The sequence below is a fragment of the Ranitomeya variabilis genome, chromosome 7 (assembly GCF_051348905.1).
Source record: "Ranitomeya variabilis isolate aRanVar5 chromosome 7, aRanVar5.hap1, whole genome shotgun sequence".
NCBI classification, from domain to species: Eukaryota; Metazoa; Chordata; class Amphibia; order Anura; family Dendrobatidae; genus Ranitomeya; species Ranitomeya variabilis.
The window spans coordinates 98757329-98780774 of NC_135238.1; the positions used below are offsets into that span (position 1 = coordinate 98757329).

The 23446-nt window shown below is 41.8% G+C and overlaps 1 protein-coding gene across 7 annotated transcripts in view; it reads right to left on the reverse strand.

Moving 5' to 3' along the window:
- Positions 1 to 23446, reverse strand: part of TNRC18 (trinucleotide repeat containing 18) — a 997170-nt gene that overhangs the window by 168513 nt on the left and 805211 nt on the right. For all 7 annotated transcript variants that reach the window (XM_077275610.1, XM_077275609.1, XM_077275606.1 and 4 more), the window contains 2 exons: positions 13345 to 13420; positions 1175 to 1283 (listed from right to left, as the gene is read on the reverse strand). In XM_077275610.1, coding sequence (XP_077131725.1) covers positions 1175 to 1283; positions 13345 to 13420 — 185 coding nt within the window. The remainder of the gene's footprint in view (positions 1 to 1174; positions 1284 to 13344; positions 13421 to 23446) is intronic.

Genomic DNA, 23446 nt, shown 5'->3' on the forward strand with positions numbered 1-23446 from the left:
CTAATGCCCTCCATGCCCGGGCTGAGAGTTTTGGTGGGCGGCTCTCTCTTTGCAGGTATTGTTATAGTATCATGTTCTTTCATTGGATGATAATGGATTTGATGGCGCTCTGGGGGATCATCAGAGATTAGGATACTTTTTATAACCCAACCCTGACTTGTACTTCTCAACAACTTTGTCCCAGACTTGTTTGGAGATCTCCTTGGTCTTCATGGTGTTGTATGGCTAGTGGTGCCTCTTGCTTAATGGTGTTACAGCCTCTGTGGTCTCTCAGAAAAGGTGTGCTAATACTGACAGACTATGTGACACTTAGATTGCACAAATGTGAACTTCCTTTCACTAAGCAAGTCACTTATGAAGGTAATTGCTTGCACCCAATTTTTTTTAGGATTCATAGGAAAAAGGATGAATACATATACACATGCCAATTTTTAGTTATTTGATCCAATAAATTTAATTTATTCCTATATTTTTCTAATTTCACTTCATCAACTAAGACTACTTAGTGCTGATGCGCCACACACAAATCAGATTACAAAAATATTTAAACGCAGTTTGTAATGTAACAAAAAAAGGTAAAAAGCCAAGAGCGTGAATTCTTTTGCAAGGCACTGTAAGTGTGATAGTGAAACGTTGAGCTCTGTAAAGACAGTGAGAAGGAAGAGCAATACGGCAGGAGGTGCTGATAAATGAAGGGTTTGTAATGTGACAGCTGAAATCAGCTGTGCTGTTCCTACTCTCACACTGACTCTTGTGGGAGAGGTTAGACCAGGACATCAGAGCTGTATCATCACTCATCACATCTCACACACTTGAGAAATCTGCTCTAAGCTATGGTGGGGCATGTTCTTCTTTCCTTTGAGTGTTGCTACAAGATTATGACTGGTTAGCATCATAGAGGGGGGAAGAATTACACCCCCCACTGAAGACTGATAACACCCACTTAGACTTGATGAAAATTTGAAAATTAACTCAGAGGCCAAACAATGATTGCAAATATTTCCACAAACAAAAGTCAAAATTTTAAATAAAAAAAAAAAAAGTGTTACTCTGCTCGGCAGCCACTTTTATATCCTGTACCCAGTTCAACAAGAAAAATTTGGTGCATGGCCTACTTTAGAATGAAAAAATAAATGGATAAAACAGTTGGAAGGGAACATGTCCCCCCATTTACCTTGCACAATGGTGCCGGGATACAAACAACGATACTGTTGACTCCAGTATGCTGCAATTCTTGTTCCTTCAAGTAGACAGCGGACAGCGGGCGGCTTTACATCTATGATCTAGTGATAACAAAACCAATAATTTAATATTTTATATGCGCAAACAAGAAAAAATCTGCAGCTTACAAAACACATGTATGGGCACTTTTTTTACTTCTTTGTATATTTAGCCACTTACAGTCATGTTCAGATGGTTACACAGACACATTACTGACTCAACATAAAGCTAGCATATTTCATTTGTTCTCAGTATTACACCTGTAGCTAAAACAATCCTTACTTTTTTTATTGCGCTATTTATCATTCTATGCAGAGGGACTTTTGACTATAAACAGTTGTAAATTTTTGGGATTTTGTTTACAGTATACAGTTAGGTCCATATATATTTGGACAGAGACAACATTTTTCTAATTTTGGTTATAGACATTACCACAATGAATTTTAAACAAAACAATTCAGATGCAGTTGAAGTTCAGACTTTCAGCTTTCATTTGAGGGTATCCACATTAAAATTGGATGAAGGGTTTAGGAGTTTCAGCTCCTTAACATGTGCCACCCTGTTTTCAAAGGGACCAAAAGTAATTGGACAGATTCAATAATTTTAAATAAAATGTTCATTTTTAGTACTTGGTTGAAAATCCTTTGTTGGCAATGACTGCCTGAAGTCTTGAACTCATGGACATCTCCAGACGCTGTGTTTCCTCCTTTTTGATGCTCTGCCAGGCCTTCACTGCGGTGGTTTTCAGTTGCTGTTTGTTTGTGGGCCTTTCTGTCTGAAGTTTAGTCTTTAACAAGTGAAATGCATGCTCAATTGGGTTAAGATTAGGTGACTCACTTGGCCATTCAAGAATATTCCACTTCTTTGCTTTAGTAAACTCCTGGGTTGCTTTGGCTTTATGTTTTGGGTCATTGTCCATCTGTAGTATGAAACGACGACCAATTAGTTTGGCTGCATTTGGCTGGATCTGAGCACACGGTATGGCTCTGAATACCTCAGAATTCATTCGGCTGCTTCTGTCCTGTGTCACATCATCAATAAACACTAGTGACCCAGTGCCACTGGCAGCCATGCATGCCCAAGCCATGACTGCCTCCGCCGTGTTTTACAGATGTTGTGGTATGCTTTGGATCATGAGCTGTACCATGCCTTCGCTACACTTTTCTCTTTCCATCATTCTGGTAGAGGTTCATCTTGGTTTCATCTGTCCAAAAGAATGTTGTTCCTGAACTATGCTGGCTTTTTTAGATGTTTTTTAGCAAAGTCCAGTCTAGTCTTTTTATTCTTGATGCTTACGAGTGGCTTGCACCGTGCAGTGAACCCTCTGTATTTACTTTCATGCAGTCTTCTCTTTATGGTAGATTTGGATATTGATACGCCGACCTCCTGGAGAGTGTTGTTCACTTGGTTGGCTGTTGTGAAGGGATTTCTCTTCACCATGGAGATTATTCTGCGATCATCCACCACTGTTGTCTTCCATGGGCGCCCACGTCTTTTTGCATTGATGAGTTCACCAGTGCTTTCTTTCTTTCTCAGGATGTACCAAACTGTAGATTTTGCCACTCCTAATATTGTAGCAATTTCTCGGATGGGTTTTTTCTGTTTTTGCAGCTTAAGGATGGCTTGTTTCACCTGCATGGAGAGCTCCTTTGACCGCATGTTTACTTCACAGCAAAACCTTCCAAATGCAAGCACCACACCTCAAATCAACTCCAGGCCTTTTATCTGCTTAATTGAGAATGACATAACAAAGGGATTGCCCACACCTGTCCATGAAATAGCCTTGGAGTCAATTGTCCAATTACTTTTGGTCCCTTTAAAAACAGGGTGGCACATGTTAAGGAGCTGAAACTCCTAAACCCTTCATCCAATTTTAATGTGGATACCCTCAAATGAAAGCTGAAAGTCTGAACTTCAACTGCATCTGAATTGTTTTGTTTAAAATTCATTGTGGCAATGTCTATAACCAAAATTAGAAAAATGTTGTCTCTGTCCAAATATATATGGACCTAACTGTATTTCTTTTAAATAAAGGAAAATATATAGAAACGAAAAAAGACAATTAGCAGCAGTAGGTAACAGTACAGTGGAATGCAGAAGTGAAAAAACAGTATAACTGCCCTGCATGATAGCAAAAACTGGCAGGATATAACCACATAAATTATTAGAATATTATAACAGAAAATAAAATAAAAGCAAAGAAGCCTATGTAAAATGCACAAAGCAATCCACAACTAGAGCATTCCAGGAACCCATAAATGCACTGTCAAGATATGTGCTCACAGAGGGCTTTTTTAGGAGTTTTCAGAAAAAAATGAGCAAAATCTCCTCAAATCCTCAAAATCTTGTATTTCTTAGGTCTCTTTTTTTAATCTCTTTACCTAAGGTGGTTTGCATGTTAATGACCAGACCAATTTTTACAATTCTGACCAGAGTCACTTTAGGAGGTAATAACTTCAACGGATTCCACTAATTCTGAGAATGTTTTTTCATGACATATTGTACTTCATGACAGTGTTAAAATTCCTTCGATATCACTTGCGTTTATTTGTTACAAAAATGTGAATTTTGAGGAAAAATTTTTTTTGTAAGGAAGTTATAAGGGATAAAAGTTGACCAGCAATTTCTCCTTTTTTCCAACAAAATTTACAAAACCATTTTTTTATGGACCACCTCACATTTGAAGTGACTTTAAGGGGTCAACACGATACAAAATACCAAAAAAGTGACACCATTCTACAAACAGCAATTTCTCCTGAACATGCAGATACCCCATATGAGGGAGAAAAACGCTGTTTGGGCGAACGGCAGAGATCGTAAGGGAAGGAGCGCCATTTGACATTTTGAATGCAAAATTTGCTGGAACAATTGGTGGATGCCATGTCATGTTTGGAGAGCCCCTGATGTGCCTAAACAGTGAAAATCCCCCACAAGTGACACCATTTTGGAAACTAGACCTCTTAGGGAACTGATCTAGATGTGTGGTGAGCACATTGAACCCTTGAGTTCTTCACAGATGTTTAGAACATTAAAATGTGGACATAAAAAAGATCACATTTTCCCCACAAATATGTTTTTAGCCTCAAATTTTGCATTTTCATAAGGGTGTTGTGAATTCTGTTGTGGGTTCTGCTCTTGGGCTCCCTCCGGTGGTTATAAGTGGTAGTGCTGCTGTTTGTCCTTCACAGCAGTCATCAGGTGCTTCCACTTTGGACGGGGCTATTTAGTCTGGCTTCACCCTTTAGTGAGTGCCAGTTGTCCATTGTTTTTCTGGAGGATTCACATCTCTGCTTGGTTTCTCCTGCTGGATTGTCCAAATCATCAAAGATAAGTCCTGGCTTTGTTTTTGCAGTCCACATGCGGTGGACTTTATAGTTCAGTGAATTGCTATGTTTTTTCTTGTCCAGCTTTGTCTGTGTAAGGATTTATTCAGCCAAGCTGGAAGCTCTGCAGTCGCAGAGTTACCCTCCATGCCTTTAGTTAGGTGTGGAGATTTTTGTATTCTCTGTGGTGGATTTTGTAGTATTTTTTATACTGACCGCACAGTACTCTTTCTTGTCTTTTCTTTCTAGGTAGCGTGGCCTCCTTTGCTAAATTCTGTTTTCAGTCTGCGTTTGTAATTTCCCTCTCCTCTCACAGTCAATATTTGTGGGGGGCTGTCTTTCCTTTGGGGATTTTCTCTGAGGCAAGATAGTTTTCCTGTTTCTTTCTTTAGGGGTAATTAGTCCTCCGGCTGTGACGAGGTGTCGAGGGAGTGACAGGTACATCCCACGGCTACTTATAGTTGCGGTGTTAAGTTCAGGGTCTGCGGTCAGTATAGAGGCCACCTACTCCAGAGCTCGTCCATGCTGCTCCTAGGCCACCAGATCATAACAGTACAACTGGCCAACAATGAGTTAACCGCATTTCAAAAGAAGGGAAAGAAAGTGCTGAGCCATTTTTTTTTCTGTACTCTGTTGTGTTTTTTTTTTCCCTCTTCACCTCTGGGTGGCTCAAGAGTTAGGCGCTGACATGGATGTTCAGGGACTTGCTTCTCGGGTGGATCAACTTGCTGCTAGAGTACAGGGTATTTCTGATTATATCGTGCAGACTCCTGTTTTAGAGCCTAGAATTCCTACCCCCGATCTGTTTTTTGGGGACAGGTCCAAATTTTTGAGCTTTAAAAATAACTGTAAACTGTTTTTTGCTCTGAAGCCCTGTTCCTCTGGTGATCCCATCCAGCAGATAAAAATTGTCATTTCTCTGTTGCGTGGCGACCCGCAGGATTGGGCATTTTCCCTGGAATCTGGGAATCCGGCCTTGCTTAATGTAGACACCTTTTTTCAGGCGCTTGGGTTACTGTATGATGAACCTAATTCTGTGGATCATGCTGAGAAAACCTTGTTGGCCCTGGGTCAGGGTCAAGAAGCGGCAGAATCATATTGCCAGAAATTTAGAAAATGGTCTGTGCTTACTAAGTGGAATGAGGATGCTTTGGCGGCAATTTTCAGAAAGGGTCTTTCTGAATCTGTTAAAGATGTTATGGTGGGCTTCCCCATGCCTGCAGGTCTGAGTGATTCTATGTCTCTGGCCATTCAAATTGATCGGCGCTTGCGTGAGCGCAGAGTTGTGCACACTATGGCATTGTCTTCCGAGCGGAGTCCTGAGCCTATGCAGTGTGATAGGATTGTGTCTAGAGCTGAACGCCAAGGATTCAGACGTCAGAATAGGTTGTGCTTTTACTGCGGCGATTCTGCTCATGTTATTTCTGATTGCCCTAAGCGTGCCAAGAGAATCGCTAATTCCATTACCATCAGTACTGTACAACCTAAATTTCTGTTATCTGTGACCCTGATCTGCTCACTATCGTCATTCCCTGTCATGGCATTTGTGGATTCAGGCGCCGCTTTAAATTTGATGGACTTAGAATTTGCCAGACGTTGTGGTTTTCCCTTACAGCCTTTGCGGAGTCCTATCCCTTTGAGGGGTATTGATGCTACACCATTGGCTAAAAATAAACCTCAGTTTTGGACACAGTTAACCATGTGCATGGCGCCAGCCCATCAGGAAGATTGTCGTTTCCTGGTGTTGCATAATTTGCATGATGCTATTGTGCTGGGGTTTCCATGGTTACAGGTACATAATCCGGTGTTGGATTGGAAATCTATGTCTGTGACTAGTTGGGGTTGTCAGGGGGTTCATGATGACGTTCCTCTGATGTCAATTTCCTCCTCCCCCTCTTCTGAAATTCCTGAGTTTCTGTCAGATTTCCAGGATGTTTTCGATGAGCCCAAGTCCAGTTCCCTTCCACCGCATAGGGACTGTGATTGTGCTATTGACTTGATTCCAGGCTCTAAGTTTCCTAAGGGCCGACTTTTCAACCTGTCTGTGCCTGAACATGCCGCCATGCGGAGCTATGTAAAGGAATCTTTGGAGAAGGGGCATATTCGGCCATCTTCTTCTCCATTGGGAGCAGGTTTTTTTTATGTTGCCAAGAAGGATGGCTCCTTGAGACCCTGTATTGATTATCGCCTCTTGAATAAGATCACGGTCAAATTCCAATACCCTTTGCCTTTGCTTTCTGATTTGTTTGCCAGGATTAAGGGGGCTAGTTGGTTTACTAAGATTGACCTTCGAGGGGCATATAATCTTGTTCGTATTAAGCAGGGTGACGAATGGAAAACTGTGTTTAATACGCCCGAGGGCCATTTTGAATATCTTGTGATGCCATTCGGACTCTCTAATGCCCCATCTGTGTTTCAGTCTTTCATGCATGATATTTTTCGGAATTATCTTGATAAATTCATGATTGTATATTTGGATGATATTTTGATTTTTTCAGATGATTGGGAGTCTCATGTGAAACAAGTCAGGATGGTATTTCAGGTCCTTCGTGATAATGCCTTGTTTGTGAAGGGGTCTAAGTGCCTCTTTAGAGTACAGAAGGTTTCTTTTTTGGGCTTCATTTTTTCTCCATCATCTATAGAAATGGATCCGGTTAAGGTTCAGGCCATTCATGATTGGATCCAGCCCACATCCGTGAAGAGCCTTCAGAAATTTTTGGGCTTTGCAAATTTTTATCGCCGTTTCATTGCCAACTTCTCCAGTGTGGTTAAACCCCTGACCGATATGACGAGGAAGGGCGCTGATGTAGCTAATTGGTCCTCTGAGGCTGTTTCTGCCTTTCAGGAGCTTAAGCGCCGATTTACTTCTGCCCCTGTGTTGCGTCAGCCAGATGTTTCTCTTCCTTTTCAGGTTGAGGTTGACGCTTCTAAGATTGGGGCAGGGGCCGTTTTGTCTCAGAGGAATTCTGATGGTTACTTGATGAAACCGTGTGCCTTCTTTTCTCGAAAGTTTTCGCCTGCGGAACGCAATTATGATGTCGGCAATCGTGAGTTGTTGGCTATGAAGTGGGCATTTGAGGAGTGGCGACATTGGCTTGAGGGGGCCAAGCACCTTATTGTGGTCTTGACCGATCATAAGAATCTGATTTACCTCGAGTCTGCCAAACGGCTGAATCCTAGACAGGCCCAATGGTCCCTGTTTTTCTCCCGTTTTGATTTTGTTGTCTCGTATCTTCCGGGTTCTAAGAATGTTAAGGCTGAAGCCCTCTCTAGGAGTTTTTTGCCTGATTCCCCTGGGATTCTTGAGCCGGTTGGTATTCTGAAGGAGGGGGTGATTCTTTCTGCCATCTCCCCTGATTTGCGACGGGTTCTTCAGGAGTTTCAGGCTGATAAACCTGATCGCTGTCCAGCGGGGAAACTGTTTGTTCCTGACAGATGGACTAGTAAAGTGATTTCTGAGGTTCACTGCTCTGTGTTGGCTGGCCATCCTGGGATTTTTGGTACCAGAGATTTGGTTAGTAGGTCCCTTTGGTGGCCTTCTTTGTCACGGGATGTGCATTCTTTTGTGCAGTCCTGTGGGACTTGTGCGCGGGCCAAACCTTGCTGCTCCCGCGCCAGTGGGTTGCTTTTGCCTTTGCCGGTCCCTGAGAGGCCTTGGACGCATATTTCTATGGATTTTATTTCGGATCTTCCTGTTTCCCAGAGGATGTCTGTTATCTGGGTGGTCTGTGACCGGTTTTCTAAGATGGTTCATTTGGTACCTTTGCCTAAATTGCCTTCCTCTTCTGAGTTGGTTCCGTTGTTTTTTCAGCATGTGGTTCGTTTGCATGGCATTCCGGAGAATATTGTGTCCGATAGAGGTTCCCAGTTTGTTTCTAGGTTTTGGCGGTCCTTTTGTGCTAAGCTGGGCATTGATTTGTCTTTTTCTCCCGCATTTCATCCTCAGACAAACGGCCAAACCGAGCGAACTAACCAGACTTTGGAAACTTATTTGAGATGCTTTGTGTCTGCCGATCAGGATGATTGGGTGGCTTTCTTGCCATTGGCCGAGTTTGCCCTTAATAATCGGGCTAGTTCGGCTACCTTGGTTTCACCATTCTTTTGTAATTCTGGGTTTCATCCTCGTTTTTCTTCAGGGCAGGTTGAGTCTTCTGATTGTCCTGGGGTGGACTCTGTGGTTGACAGGTTGCAGCAGATTTGGGCTCATGTTGTGGACAATTTGGTGTTGTCTCAGGAGGAGGCTCAGCGTTTTGCCAACCGTCGTCGGCGTGTGGGTTCCCGTCTTCGGGTTGGGGATTTGGTCTCGTTGTGTTCTCGTCATGTTCCTATGAAGGTTTCTTCCCCGAAGTTCAAGCCTCGGTTTAATGGTCCTTATAGGATTTCTGAGATTATCAATCCAGTGTCTTTTCGTTTGGCCCTTCCAGCCTCTTTTTCCATCCATGTTTTTCATAGATCTTTGTTGCTGAAATATGTGGTGCCCGTGGTTCCCTCTGTTGACCCTCCTGCCCCGGTGTTGATTGATGGGGAGTTGGAGTATGTTGTGGAGATCTTGGATTCTCGTTTTTCAAGACGGAGGCTTCAGTATCTTGTCAAGTGGAAGGGTTATGGCCAGGAGGATAATTCTTGGGTTGTTGCCTCCGATGTTCATGCTGATGATTTGGTTAGTGCCTTCCATTTGGCTCGTACGGATCGGCCTGGGGGCTCTGGTGAGGGTTCGGTGACCCCTCCTCAAGGGGGGGTACTGTTGTGAATTCTGTTGTGGGTTCTGCTCTTGGGCTCCCTCCGGTGTTTATAAGTGGTAGTGCTGCTGTTTGTCCTTCACAGCAGTCATCAGGTGCTTCCACTTTGGACGGGGCTATTTAGTCTGGCTTCACCCTTTAGTGAGTGCCAGTTGCCCATTGTTTTTCTGGTGGATTCACATCTCTGCTTGGTTTCTCCTGCTGGATTGTCCAAATCATCAAAGATAAGTCCTGGCTTTGTTTTTGCAGTCCACATGCGGTGGACTTTATAGTTCAGTGAATTGCTATGTTTTTTCTTGTCCAGCTTTGTCTGTGTAAGGATTTATTCAGCCAAGCTGGAAGCTCTGGAGTCACAGACTTACCCTCCATGCCTTTAGTTAGGTGTGGAGATTTTTGTATTCTCTGTGGTGGATTTTGTAGTATTTTTTATACTGACCGCACAGTACCCTTTCCTGTCATTTCTTTCTAGGTAGCGTGGCCTCCTTTGCTAAATTCTGTTTTCAGTCTGCGTTTGTAATTTCCCTCTCCTCTCACAGTCAATATTTGTGGGGGGCTGTCTTTCCTTTGGGGATTTTCTCTGAGGCAAGATAGTTTTCCTGTTTCTTTCTTTAGGGGTAATTAGTCCTCCGGCTGTGACGAGGTGTCGAGGGAGTGACAGGTACATCCCACGGCTACTTATAGTTGCGGTGTTAAGTTCAGGGTCTGCGGTCAGTATAGAGGCCACCTACTCCAGAGCTCGTCCATGCTGCTACTAGGCCACCAGATCATAACATAAGGGTAAAAGGAGAAATTGCACAATACAATTTATTGTGCAATTTCTTCTGAGCACACAGATACCCAATATGAGGGTGAAAACTACTATTTGGGCGCATGGCAGAGCTCGGAAGGGAAGGAATGTAATTTGACTCTTTGAACGTAACATTTCTTGGAATTATTAGTGGACCTCATGTTCCATTCGGAGAGCCCTTGATGTATCTAGAAAGTGGAAATGCCCCCCAAAAGTGACCCCATTTTTGAAACTAGACACCTCGTGGAATGTATTTAGATTCGTGGTGAGCACCTTGAAGCCCCACGGTGCTTCACAGAAATTCATAATGCTGAGTTATCAAAATTAAATTTTTCCCACAAAATTTTTATTTTACCCCCAAATTTTGCATTTTCATAAGAGTAACAGGAGAAATTACACCATACAATTTGTTGTACTATTTCTCCCGAGTGCGCTGATACCCCATATGTGAGGGGATACTACTTTTGAGTCACCATGCAAAGCTCAGAAGGTAAGAGGCGCCATACTGGAGTTCAGATATTGTTGGAATGGTTTGAAGCTGCCATTTTACATTGACAGGATCCCTGAGATGGCAGAATAACAGAAATAACAGAAACCCCCATATGTAAACTCACTTTACAAACAACACTCCCCCATGAATTCATCTAGGGTGCAGTTTCCATATTGATACCACATGTGCATCACAGAATTTTATACCACTGACCAGTGAATAAAGAAAAAATTACATCTTTACCACTAAAATGCTGTTTTAACCCCAAGTTTTTAATTTTTCTAAGGGCTAAAAGGAAATTTTTTCCAACAGAGGTTCATTTTTTCCTGAGTGTGCCAATACCCTACATGTAATCGGGAAATATTATTCAGGCACAGTGCAAAGCTCAGAAGGGAAGGAGCGAAATATTTTACTGTTATGATTTGCAGGTGCCATGACCCACTGGGAGGGCCCATGAGGTGTCAGAACAGCAGAATACACCCATACGTGACCCCTTTTTACAAACTACACCTCTCAATGAATTCATCTAGTGGTGCAGTGATCATATTGACACCACGGGTGTGTCACATTGGGCAGTGAAGAAAAAATAACTACATTTTTACCACCAAAATTTTGTTTTAGCCCCAGATTTCACATTTTCACACAAAAAGTGGGTAAAAATGGCACTATAATTTATCCCACAATTACTACTGAACGTGCCTGTACAGTACTGCTTAGCCATACGGATAGACTCGAGAGGGACAGAGCGCTATTTGCCTCGTGGAGTGCAAATTTTCCTAGAACAGTTTGCAGACTCAATACACAGAGCCCCTAATTGCTAGAAGAGCAAAATCCCCCCTAAAGTGACCACATTTTGGAAATTATACCCCTTTGGGTATTTATCTACAGGTGTAGAGATGATTTTGACTCAATATGTATTTTCCAGAAACAAGCAGCAATGAATGTTGCCAAGTGAAAATTGCATATTGCTGTTGTAGTGACCAGTACGTTGCAGTGACCAGTACGTTATTCCCATGCTTCTGGAGACATGCACCTGTAAGTTAGGGGGGTTCTCACTCCTACCAAAATGCCAAACATGTGGATGTTATATGTGGTTTAGATACACTGTGAGGCTCAGAAGGGAGAGGGGCATTTGGATTTGGAAGCACAGAATTAGCTGAATTTTCTTTTGCAGGTGAGGAGCCATTTTGCTTTTCCAGAGTCTTTGTACTACCAGTAACGTGGTAGCCTTTATATTTCCGCTAACAGATGACAGCCCTGAAGGGGGACTTGCTTTTTTTGTGGATTGAGTTGAAGCTTTTATTGGGAACATTTTACATAACGTTAGGGATCACATTTATCCGGCAATCTATGCTGAGCACTTACTTTGGGTTTTTCATCTAAATCTCTGAGTGACGTGATTCAGATGAAAACTCTGAGGAATCCATTCACTATAATGGGGCAGCAGAGTTACTCTGGACCCCGTCTGGCATCTGTTAAGCGGTGTCCTTCATTTCAGAAGTGCACAAAACTGTGGCCGACACAACTTTTATGCAATCCTAAAACTATGGACACAACGCCCCCATCTGCCTCATTATAGGAGTTCTGTCTGAATCATGTATTTCAGAGATTTACACGGAAACCCCGCTGCAAGCACTAAGTGCAGGATAAATGTGTGCTGAGCCTTACTGGGAGGCAGAATGGAAAAAATCAACAGCAGGCGAAGAAGTGGTTTTATTTATTTTTTAAGCCTTTCCTTGTGCGGTATAAGTGATTAGGCGACTTTATTCTTCGAGTCGGTGCGATTACAGTGATATCAGACTTATATCGGGTTTTTCTGTTTAAGTTGAAAAACGATAAAGGTTGCACCATTATTTACCAAGAATGATTACTCTAGACAGAATGTACAAAGACCAGCAATTAAGAATATTTTGGGGGTGTTTTTGTGCTGTTCCGTGTGTGGTAAAATTGATAATGCAGCTTTATTCTTCGGGTCATTACGATTACAGCGATACCCAATTTATATATTGTTGGGGTTTTTTGGCACTTTTACACAATAAAAACTATTTTATAGAAAATAATTATGTCTGCATCATTTTTTTCCGAGAGCTATAACCGTTTTCAGCGGTACCATATTTATTGATATCCTTCTTTTTGATTACTTTTTATTCCACTGTATGTTCGGCGGTATGATGTTAAAGCATTGTTTTTTATTAATTTTTTTATGGTTTTCAAAAAAAGGGGTTAGCTATTGAGATAGTTTTAAAGGTCAGGTCGTTTCGGATGTGGCGATACCAAATATGTGTACTTTTTTTTTTTTAAAAACAAATATTTATTTATGGGTACAATATCTTGATTTTTAAAAAAATATTTTTACAATTACAACATTTTTTTTTACTCTTTTTTTTTTACTTTGCCCCACTATGAGACTATCATATTTTGCATGCTGATGGCTTGTATAGCATGAGGATGCACTGATAGAGAAAGTTGCTGGTCACTGAGTGCCGGGTGTCAGCTGTCAGAATCAGCTGACACCCGACGGCGATTGCATGCGCACAGGGTGTGTGCGCGCCCTATCACCTAGACGTAATAATCCGTCCCTGGTCAATAAGGCCAGGGCACAGGAACAAATTATTACGCCCAATGTCAGAAAGGGGATAGGCCCTAAAATCTACTGATAGGATCCTTAAACAATAAAATGTTTTTAATTATTGTCAATGTACAAAGCAAACAATAGTTCTGTACATATCTCAGGTGTTTCCCCTAATCTGTTAGTCAAGTGTTAAAGTTTTCAGGTGAACTCACAGCTTCTTGTAAAAGTTGCTCTTGGCTGTAGATATGTGGACGGTTTCCTCTTTCGCCTTCTACAATTACACGATATCTACATAAAATTGTAAAAAGAGAAAAAAAAATGGAATTAAAAAATGTAAAATCATATAAATATTTGAATGATTAAAAATCTGAAAGAAGCAAAGTACACCAACCAATTAAAACCACAACACACAGATTTGTTTCAATGCAGATTTCACTCAAGCAATGTACATTGGATAAAAAGTCTACAAGCCACTGTTAAAAGTGTTTGTCAAGTTAAAAAAAAACAAAAAAAACCCCTTTTTAAATCAGAAATTTTTTATTCAACAAGTAAAGCAAATACAACTTATTCCAAATAACATTCAATTAGGCAATTAAATAATGTTGCGCTATAGCGGGACGGCCCAAATAATTTGTACAGAAACGCTACAGTGCATAGAAACCAGGTAGGCACCTGAGTAGGTTAATGTTTTAAACCACACCTATACAAATCGACATATCCAGAGCTACATGAATATCGAACCAGTACATGTCAATAACTCCTATTCACATCATAGAAAGTAGAATAATAAATTTAAGGTTTACTTCATACTGTACTGCTCAATCTTGGTGAATTACAACAGTGACCACCTGGTGCGCCCACCAGCACCCACCAGCAACATTTTTCTAACATCACAACGGCTAAAAAGGATAAGGCAAAGGGGAAGACTCTTACGTCCGTAGCCTCACATTTTTTGGCTGAACACAATTCACAGTGGAGTGGAACGAAGATTTTGGGACTGGAGGGGGTTCAAACCAACATCAGAGGTGGAGACATTACCTTGGAACTATTGAGACGAGAATCCATATGGATTTTTTAATTGAACGGTGTGACTCCTTTTGGCCTCAATGAGGACTTACTGTTTACTGGCTTTTATAACAGATCTGATATCCACTCTGCCTATATAGACAGCATTCCCTCCTTTAGGTTTATCTTAACCCCTTAAGCCCCGAGGGTGGTTTGCACGTTAATGACAGGGCCAATTTTTACAATTCTGACCACTGTCCCTTTATGAGGTTATAACTCTGGAACGCTTCAACGGATCTTGGCGATTCTGACACTGTTTTCTCGTGAGATATTGTACTTTATGTTAGTGGTAAAATTTATTCGATATAACTTGCGTTTATTTGTGAAAAAAACGGAAATTTGGCGAAAATGTTGAAAATTTCGTAATTTTCCAAATTTGAATTTTTATGCGCTTAAATCACAGAGACATGTCACGCAAAATACTTAATAAGTAACATTTCCCACATGTCTACTTTACATCAGCACAATTTTGGAAACAAAATGTTTTTTTTTGTTAGGGAGTTATAAGGGTTAAAAGTTGACCAGAAATTTCTCATTTTTACAACACCATTTTATTTTTAGGGACCACATCTCATTTGAAGTCATTTTGAGGGGTCTATATGATAGAAAAAACCCAAGTGTGACACCATTTTAAAAACTGCACCCCTCAAGGTGCTCAAAACCACATTCAAGAAGTTTATTAACCCTTCAGGTGTTTTACAGGAATTTTTGGAATTTTTAAATAAAAATGAACATTTTACTTTTTTTCACATAAAAATTTATTTCAGCTCCAATTTGTTTTATTTTACCAAGGGTAACAGGAGAAAATGGACCCCAAAAGTTGTTGTACAATTTGTCCTGAGTACGCTGATACCCCATATGTGGGGGTAAACCACTGTTTGGGCGCATGGCAGAGCTCGGAAGGAAAGGAGCGCCATTTTACTTTTCAATGCAAAATTGACTGGAATTGAGATGGGACGCCATGTTGCGTTTGGAGAGCCCCTGATGTGCCTAAACATTGAAACCCCCCACAAGTGACACCATTTTGGAAAGTAGACCCCCCTAACTTATCTAGTCGTGTGGTGAGCACTTTGACCCACCAAGTGTTTCACAGAAGTTTATAATGCAGAGCCGTAAAAATAAAAAAATCATTTTTTCACAAAAATTATCTTTTCGCCCCCAATTTTTTATTTTCCCAAGGGTAAGAGAAGAAATTGGACCCCAAAAATTGTTGTGCAGTTTGTCTTGAGTACGCCGATACCCCATATGTGGGTGTAAACCATTGTTTGGGCGCATGGCAGAGCTCGGAAGGGAAGAGGCGCCATTTGACTTTTCAATGCAAAATTGACTGGAATTGAGATGGGACGCCGTGTTGCGTTTGGAGAGCCCCTGATGTGCCTAAACACTGAAACCCCCCCACAAGTGACACCATTTTGGAAAGTAGATCCCTTAAGGAACTTATCTAGATGTGTGGTAAGCACTTTGACCCAACAAGTGCTTCACAGAAGTTTATAATGCAGAGCCGTAAAAATAAAAAAATCACATTTTTTCACAAAAATTATCTTTTTGCCCCCAATTTTTTATTTTCCCAAGGGTAAGAGAAGAAATTGGACCACAAAAGTTGTTGTGCAATTTGTCCTGAATACGCTGATACCCCATATGTGGGGGTAAACGACTGTTTGGGCGCATGGCAGAGCTCGGAAGGGAAGGAGCGCCGTTTGACTTTTCAATGCAAAATTGACTGGAATTGAGATTGGACACCATGTCGCGTTTGGAGAGCCCCTGATGTGCCTAAACATTAAAACCCCCCACAAGTGACACCATTTTGGAAAGTAGACCACCTAAGGAACTTATCTAGATGTGATTTGAGAGCTTTGAACCCCCAAGTGTTTCACTACAGTTTATAACGCAGAGCCGTGAAAATAAAAATTCTTTTTTTTTTCTTTCACAAAAATGATTTTTTAGCCCCCCAAATTTTTATTTTCCCAAGGATAACAAGAGAACTTCGACCCCAAAAGTTGTTGTCAATTTGTCCCGAGTACGCTGATACCCCATATGTTGGGGTAAATCCGTTTGGGCTCACGGGAGAGCTCGGAAGGGAAGGAGCACTGCTTTACTTTTTCAACGCAGAATTGGCTGGAATTGAGATCGGACGCCATGTCGCGTTTGGAGAGCCCCTGATGTGCCTGAACAGTGGAAACTCCCCAATTCTACCTGAAACCCTAATCCAAACACACCCCTAACCCTAATCCCAACAGTAACCCTAACCACACCCCTAACCCTGACACACCACTAACTCTAATCCCAACCGTAAATGTAATCCAAACCCTAACCCTAGCCCCAACCCTAACCCTAACTTTAGCCTTTAGCCCCAACCCTAACCCTAACTTTAGCCCCAACCCTAACTTTAGCTCCAACCCTAGCCCTAACCCCAGCCCTAATGGGAAAATGGAAATAAATACATTTTTTTAATTTTATTATTTTTCCCTAACTAAGGGGGTGATGAAGGGGGGTTTGATTTACTTTTATAGCATTTTTTATAGCGGATTTTTATGATTGGCAGCTGTCACACACTAAAAGATGCTTTTTATAGCAAAAAAGTTTTTGCGTCTCCACATTTTGAGACCTATAATTTTTCCATATTTTGGTCCACAGAGTCATGTGAGGTCTTGTTTTTTGCGGGACGAGTAGACGTTTTTATTGGTAACATTTTCGGACACGTGACAGTTTTTGATCACTTTTTATTCCGATTTTTGTGAGGCAGAATGACCAAAAACCAGCTCTTCATGAATTTCTTTTGGGGGAGGCATTTATACCATTCCACGTTTGGTAAAATTGATAAAGCAGTTTTATTCTTCGGGTCAGTACGATTACAGCGATATCGCATTTATATCATTTTTTTATGTTTTGGCACTTTTATACGATAAAAGCTATTTTATAGAAAAAATAATATATTTTGGCATCGCTTTATTCTGAGGACTATAACTTTTTTGTTCTTTTGCTTATGATGCTGTATGGCAGCTTGTTTTTTGCGGGACAAGATGACGTTTTCAGCGGTACCATGGTTATTTATATCTGTCTTTTTGATCGCGTGTTATTCCACTTTTTGTTTGGCGGTATGATTATAAAGCGTTGTTTTTTGGCTCGTTTTTTTTTTTTTTCTTACGGTGTTCACTGAAGGGGTTAACTAGTGGGACAGTTTTATAGGTTGGGTCGTTACGGATGCGGCGATACTAAATATGTGTACTTTTATTGTTTTTTTGTTTTTTTTAGATAAAGAAATGTATTTATGGGAATAATATATATATATTTTTTTCATTATTTAGGAATTTATTTATTTATTTTTTTTTTACACATGTGGAAATTTTTTTTAAAACTTTTTTACTTTGTCCCAGGGGGGGACATCACAGATCGCTGATCTGACAGTTTGCACAGCACTCTGTCAGATCAGCGATCTGACATACAGCCGTGCAGGCTTACCAGCGCCTGCTGTGGACCCGGAAGTACTCCCTGCAGGACCCGGATGCAGCCCCGCGGCCATTTTGGATCCGGGGACTGCAGGGAGGAGACGCTCGGTACAAGGTGAGTACATCGCCTTGTACCGATCGTCTCAGGGAATCACGCAGGGAGGCCCCTCCCTGCACGATGCTTCCCTGTACCGCCGGTACACTGTGATCATGTTTGATCGCAGTGTGTCGGGGGTTAATGTGCCGGGGGCGGTCCGTGACCGCTCCTGGCACATAGTGCCGGATGTCAGCTGCGATAGTCAGCTGACACCCGGCCGCGATCGGCCGCTCTCCCCCCGTGAGCGCGGCCGATCGCTATGACGTACTATCCCGTCGGTGGGAATTAAGGCCCACCCCACCTCGTCAGGATAGTACGTCATATGGGATTAAGGGGTTAAGTATAGGTAGTGAGGTTACGTTCGAATTCTGTATTTGGTACTTCTGTTTTTATCTAATATTCTTTTGGCCTATATAGACAGCATGCCTCAGCCCACTACATTTACATTTTGGGCAGGGGTCCTATATATGGGTTCCTATTAATAAGCAAATGCTGTGCCCGTTTGGTTTTGGTTACAGTTGTCTTGCATGTCCCAGGTTACCAGTATGTGTAATGGTCTATGACAACATGAATTTATCTCTAAGCCTTCTGAATAAGTTGACATGGGGCATATTTATAGACAGTATCTTTAATAGTCTAAAATTTCCCCCATATCTTGGGTTTCTTATCTCTCCAATTGGTCCTCCCTCTCTCCCACGCATACGTATGTTCTTGTATATTGGTTACGCTGCTCTAATCAAGGCTTTGATCTGAGCCACTAACCTACGTATCTAATGTAAAAAAGCCTCTTTTTACCCGATTGGTATCTCCATCACCTGTGACAGGCTCGATATGTTTACTACAGATGGGCACTCAATATGGGTTCAGTGTGTGTACCTTTGGGTGCTGGTGGGCGCACCAGGTGGTCACTGTTGTAATTCACTAAGATTGAGCAGTACAGTATGAAGTAAACCTTAAGTTTATGATTCTACTTTCTATGATCTGAAAAGAAGTTATTGACATGTACTGGTTCGATATTCATGTAGCTCTGGATATGTCGATATGTATAGGTGTGGTTTAAAACATTAACCTACTCAGGTGCCTACCTGGTTTCTATGCACTGTAGCGTTTCTGTACAAATTATTTGGGACGTCCCGCAATAGCGCAACAGAGTAAGGCCAATCGCATGGCCGGGTTTGCACCCACATAAATGCGCCTGAATCAACAGTGATATTCATGTGACTAAACATTGGACATAGTGCCTATGCTGGGGTATCTGTTTGCATCCGTACAAGCGCGCATGCACCTATTGGTTTGTTCAAAAATTGCCTTTTATCAAACACTAGACATATGAGCCTGCGCTGTGGTATATTTGTTTATCTGTAACCTGGTTACCCAATTGGAGCTGTGCGCAAGCGCTGCAGGCCTGGCTTGAATGTTGTCCTGGCAACTTTGAGCGACTAATGCACTTCCTCTCTAGGGACGCCGGCGCATACGCTCTATGTTGAGTGCAGGGTTCAGGAGAGTGCATCGAGCTTCCTGTTTACTATACGCGGCGGATTGGAAGCAACACAGCAGTACTTGGTATTGTAAATTAACAATCAGTACTGGCCAGAAATTACTGCCAAATCTTTAATGTTGCTGTATTTTTTGGCAGCCTTTTGCAACAATTTTCTTATCTTTTCATCAATTTTTGACTTCTAAGTAAAGTCACTATTGTGCCAATTTTAAACCACTTCTTGATGACAATCTTCATAGTATATGACTGGTATATTTATTGCCCTTGGAAACTTTTTGGTATCCTTCTTCTGACTGACTTTTCAACAATAACAACCCTTTGCTGCGTTGTAAGAAGTTTACGGACCATGATTTTTGCTGTAAAATGTAACTAAGAAAAAGTCAGGAAAATCCTAATAGAACAGCCAAACCTTGTATAGGTTAATCGGAATCACTTTACATGATGGTATCTGTAAACTGACTACTATTTGACATGAGTCTAAAGGGCTGTCCCACGAACAAAGTACATTTTGTTTAAGAAATTTCTGAATAATACGTTTGACATTTGGCTGTATTTTTCATGGACCCATGGACTTGTATTGGCCCTTTTCATCAGTGCGGCTGGAAAAAAATGGACATGTCTCTGTGTTTTGCACAGGCACAGAGTCCTTGAAAAGACATGGACATGTGAACAGCCCCATAAATTATAATGGGTACATGTTGTATCAATTAAAAAAAAATGGATGAGGTCTAAAGGAATACAGATGACAACATGAGCAAGCAGCTGCTGCTTTCAGAGATGACATTTCCCTGCCTGTTTTATCATAAAAGTGAGTATTTCTGCTGCATCTCTAGCCCTCTAAGGTCATCATAGATCACATCTGTGCTGTAGAAGCTCAGCAGATAACTTTCAATAATGAGATCCCTTTGCTGTGGTGTAAGCGGTTTACAGACACTGGCTTTTGCTGCAAAATGCAACTAATAAAAAGTCAGGAAAATCCTAATAGAACAGCTAAACTTTCTATAATGGCAGTTGACTACAACTTAACTAGGGTTAAAAGTGATTGGCTAATTCTAAAGACAACAACATCCCCAATTATTATAAGTGGGTGTTCACATATTTGCAATCACATTGTTTTGTTTATACACTACTCAAAAAAAATAAAGGAAGCACTAATATCCCACATCCTAGATGTCACTGAATAAAATATTCCAGTTGTAAATCTTTATTCATTACATAGTGGAATGTGTTGAGAACAATAAAACCTAAACATTATCAACGTAAATCACAACTAATATCCCTCGGCGGTCTGGAGTTGGAATGATGCTCAAAATCAAAGTGGAAAATGAAGTTACAGGCTGATCCAACTAAAGTGAAAATTCTTCAAGACAAGGAAATGATGTTCAGGAGTGTTTGTGGCCTCTACGTGACTGTATAACTTCTCTACAACGCCTGGGCACGCTCCTGATGAGGCGACGGATGGTCTCCTGAGGTATCTCCTCCCAGACCTGGACTAAAGTATCCGCCAACTCCTGGACAGTCTGTGGTGCAATGTGTCGTTGGTGGACGGTGCGAGACATGATGTCCCAGATGTGTTCAATCGGATTCAGGTCTGGGGAACGGGCGGGCCAGTCCATAGCTTCAATGCCTTCATATTGCAGGAACTGCTGACACACTCCAGCCACATGTGGTCTGGCATTGTCCTGCATTAGGAGGAACCCAGGGCCAACCGCACCAGCACATGGTCTCACAAGGGGTCTGAGGATCATATCTCGGTACCTAATGGAAGTCAGGCTACCTCATGGAGTCTGTTTCTAACCGTTTGCGCAGACACATGCACATTTGTGGCTTGCTGGAAGTCATTTTGCAGGGCTCTGGCAGTGCTCCTCCTGTTCCTGCTTGCACAAAGCCTGAGGTAGCGGCCCTGCTGCTGAGTTGTTGCCCTCCTAAGGCCCCCTCCACATCTCCTGGTGTACTGGCCTGTCTCCTGATAGTGCCTCCAGCCTCTGGACACTACGCTGACAGACACAGCAAACCTTCTTACCATTCTCGCATTGATGTGCCATCCTGGATCAGCTGCACTACCTGAGCCACTTGTTTGGGTTGTATAGTCCGTCTCATTCTACCACGAGTGTGAAAGCACAACCAACATTCAAAAGTGACCAAAACATCAGCCAGAAAGCATTGGTATTGAGTGTGTCTTGATAATCGGCAATAATTTCCATCTGTTGTCTATTCCATTTGCACAACAGCATGTGAAATTGATTGTCAAACAGTGTTGCTTCCTAAGTGGACAGTTTGATTTCAAAGAAGTTTGATTTAGGATACTTTCACACTAGCGTCGGTACGACGTACCGACGCATACTGTGCAAGCGCCGCACAACGGGGGCAGCGGATGCTGTTTTTCCATGCATCCGCTGCCCCATTGTGAGGTGCGGGGAGGTGGGGGTGGAGTTCCGACCGCGCATGCGCGGTCGGAAATGGCCAACCGTCGGCACAAAAAAACGTTACATGTAGCGTTTTTTGCTGCCGGCGGTCCGCCACAACACGACGCAACCGTCGCACAACGGTTGCGACGTGTGTCAATACGTTGCAATGCGTCGCTAATGTTCGTCTATGGGGAAAAAAAGCATCCTGCAGACGACTTTGCAGGATGCGTTTTTTCCGCCAAAACGACGCAATGCGACGTATGCAAAAAAACACTAGTGTGAAAGTACCCTTACTTGGAGTTATATTCTGTTGTTTAATTGTTCCCTTTATTTTTTGGAGCAATGTATTTTCCCACTCAAAATGATTTCAGTTTGTTTCTCAATGGATTTGTACATATTATGGGAGACTTTAAAAGTGTTAAAAGTTCTGCAATGATTCTTCTTGGCAATGATTTTTATTCAAAACATGAGAAATCTACAGTAGTTCAACGAACTTGTGAACAAACTCCTTTTTTCACCAAGAGCTGCTCAGCAGAGGATAAAACAACATCAGGGTTGACAGTTGCATTATATGCGACATCGACATTGAGCTGGATTTCTCATGTTTTGATTGCCCCACGCTTTGATACAGTGTTCTCCCTGCTCCGAATACCTAAGGGTGTCTACTACGGTGAGCTGGACTCTTTTCTAAATGATTTTTATTACAAGACAAAAAACGGTGTGTGTAGACTTTTTATATTCATTGTATTTGGTGAAATCCATGTCTAAGTCAGAAACAAAATCCAAATCTAACACATTTGAGATATTTCCGCACATTTACTACCAATTTTTAATCAAAATAATCTGCCAAGTCTGAAATGATGGTAGCCTGAATCAAGAGTTAAATTTCCCTGTAGGGCTAACACAGAAAAACATAGGATGTGAGTAGGCACCCTATGCAAGGCACAGGCATCCTAGGTTCTCCACTATTGCAGTAGCCTTATATTTTGGCTTACAGTTGTGGGTAACAAATGGGGAATCTACCTCCATTTGCTGTAAACATTCTAGTAAGGTATTTGGCTTAGCTGTTCAGCAGACTTATTATTTTTACTTCATAGAAAAAAATGATAATTATTAATAATAAAAATACCAATATTTGAAATAAATTTTTAGAGTTTAACCCCTTTCTGACCTCGGATGGGATAACCCCCGCTTTGATGCGGGCTCCGGCGGTGAGCCCGCATCAAAGCCACGACATGTCAGCTGTTTTGTACAGCTGACATGTGCCCGCAATAGCAGCGGGTGGAATCGCGATCCGCCCGCCGCTATTAACTAGTTAAATGCTGCTGTCAAACGCCGACAGCGGCATTTAACTACTTCTTCCGGCCATCGGAATTGAGCGCATAGGGGGACAGCGATGCATCGGCATGACAACCAGAGGTCTCCTTGAGACCTCTATGGTTGTTGATGCCAGATTGCTGTGAGCACCCTCCCTGTGGTTGGCACTCAAAGCAAGCCTGTAATTCTGCTACAGGAGCAATCTGAGCTTCGCTCTTATGTAGCAAAGCCGATCTAGTTGTGCCAGCTTCTAGCCTCCCATGGAAACTATTGAAGCATGGCAAAAGAAAAAAAAATGTTTTTAAAAAAAATATGAAAAAAATAAAAAAAATAACAGTTTAAATCACCCCCCTTTCGCTCCATTCAAAATAAAACAATAATAAAAAAAAAAAATCAAACCTACACATATTTGGTATCGCCGCATTCAGAATCGCCCGATCTATCAATAAAAAAAAAAAAAGGATTACCATATTTTTCGGACTA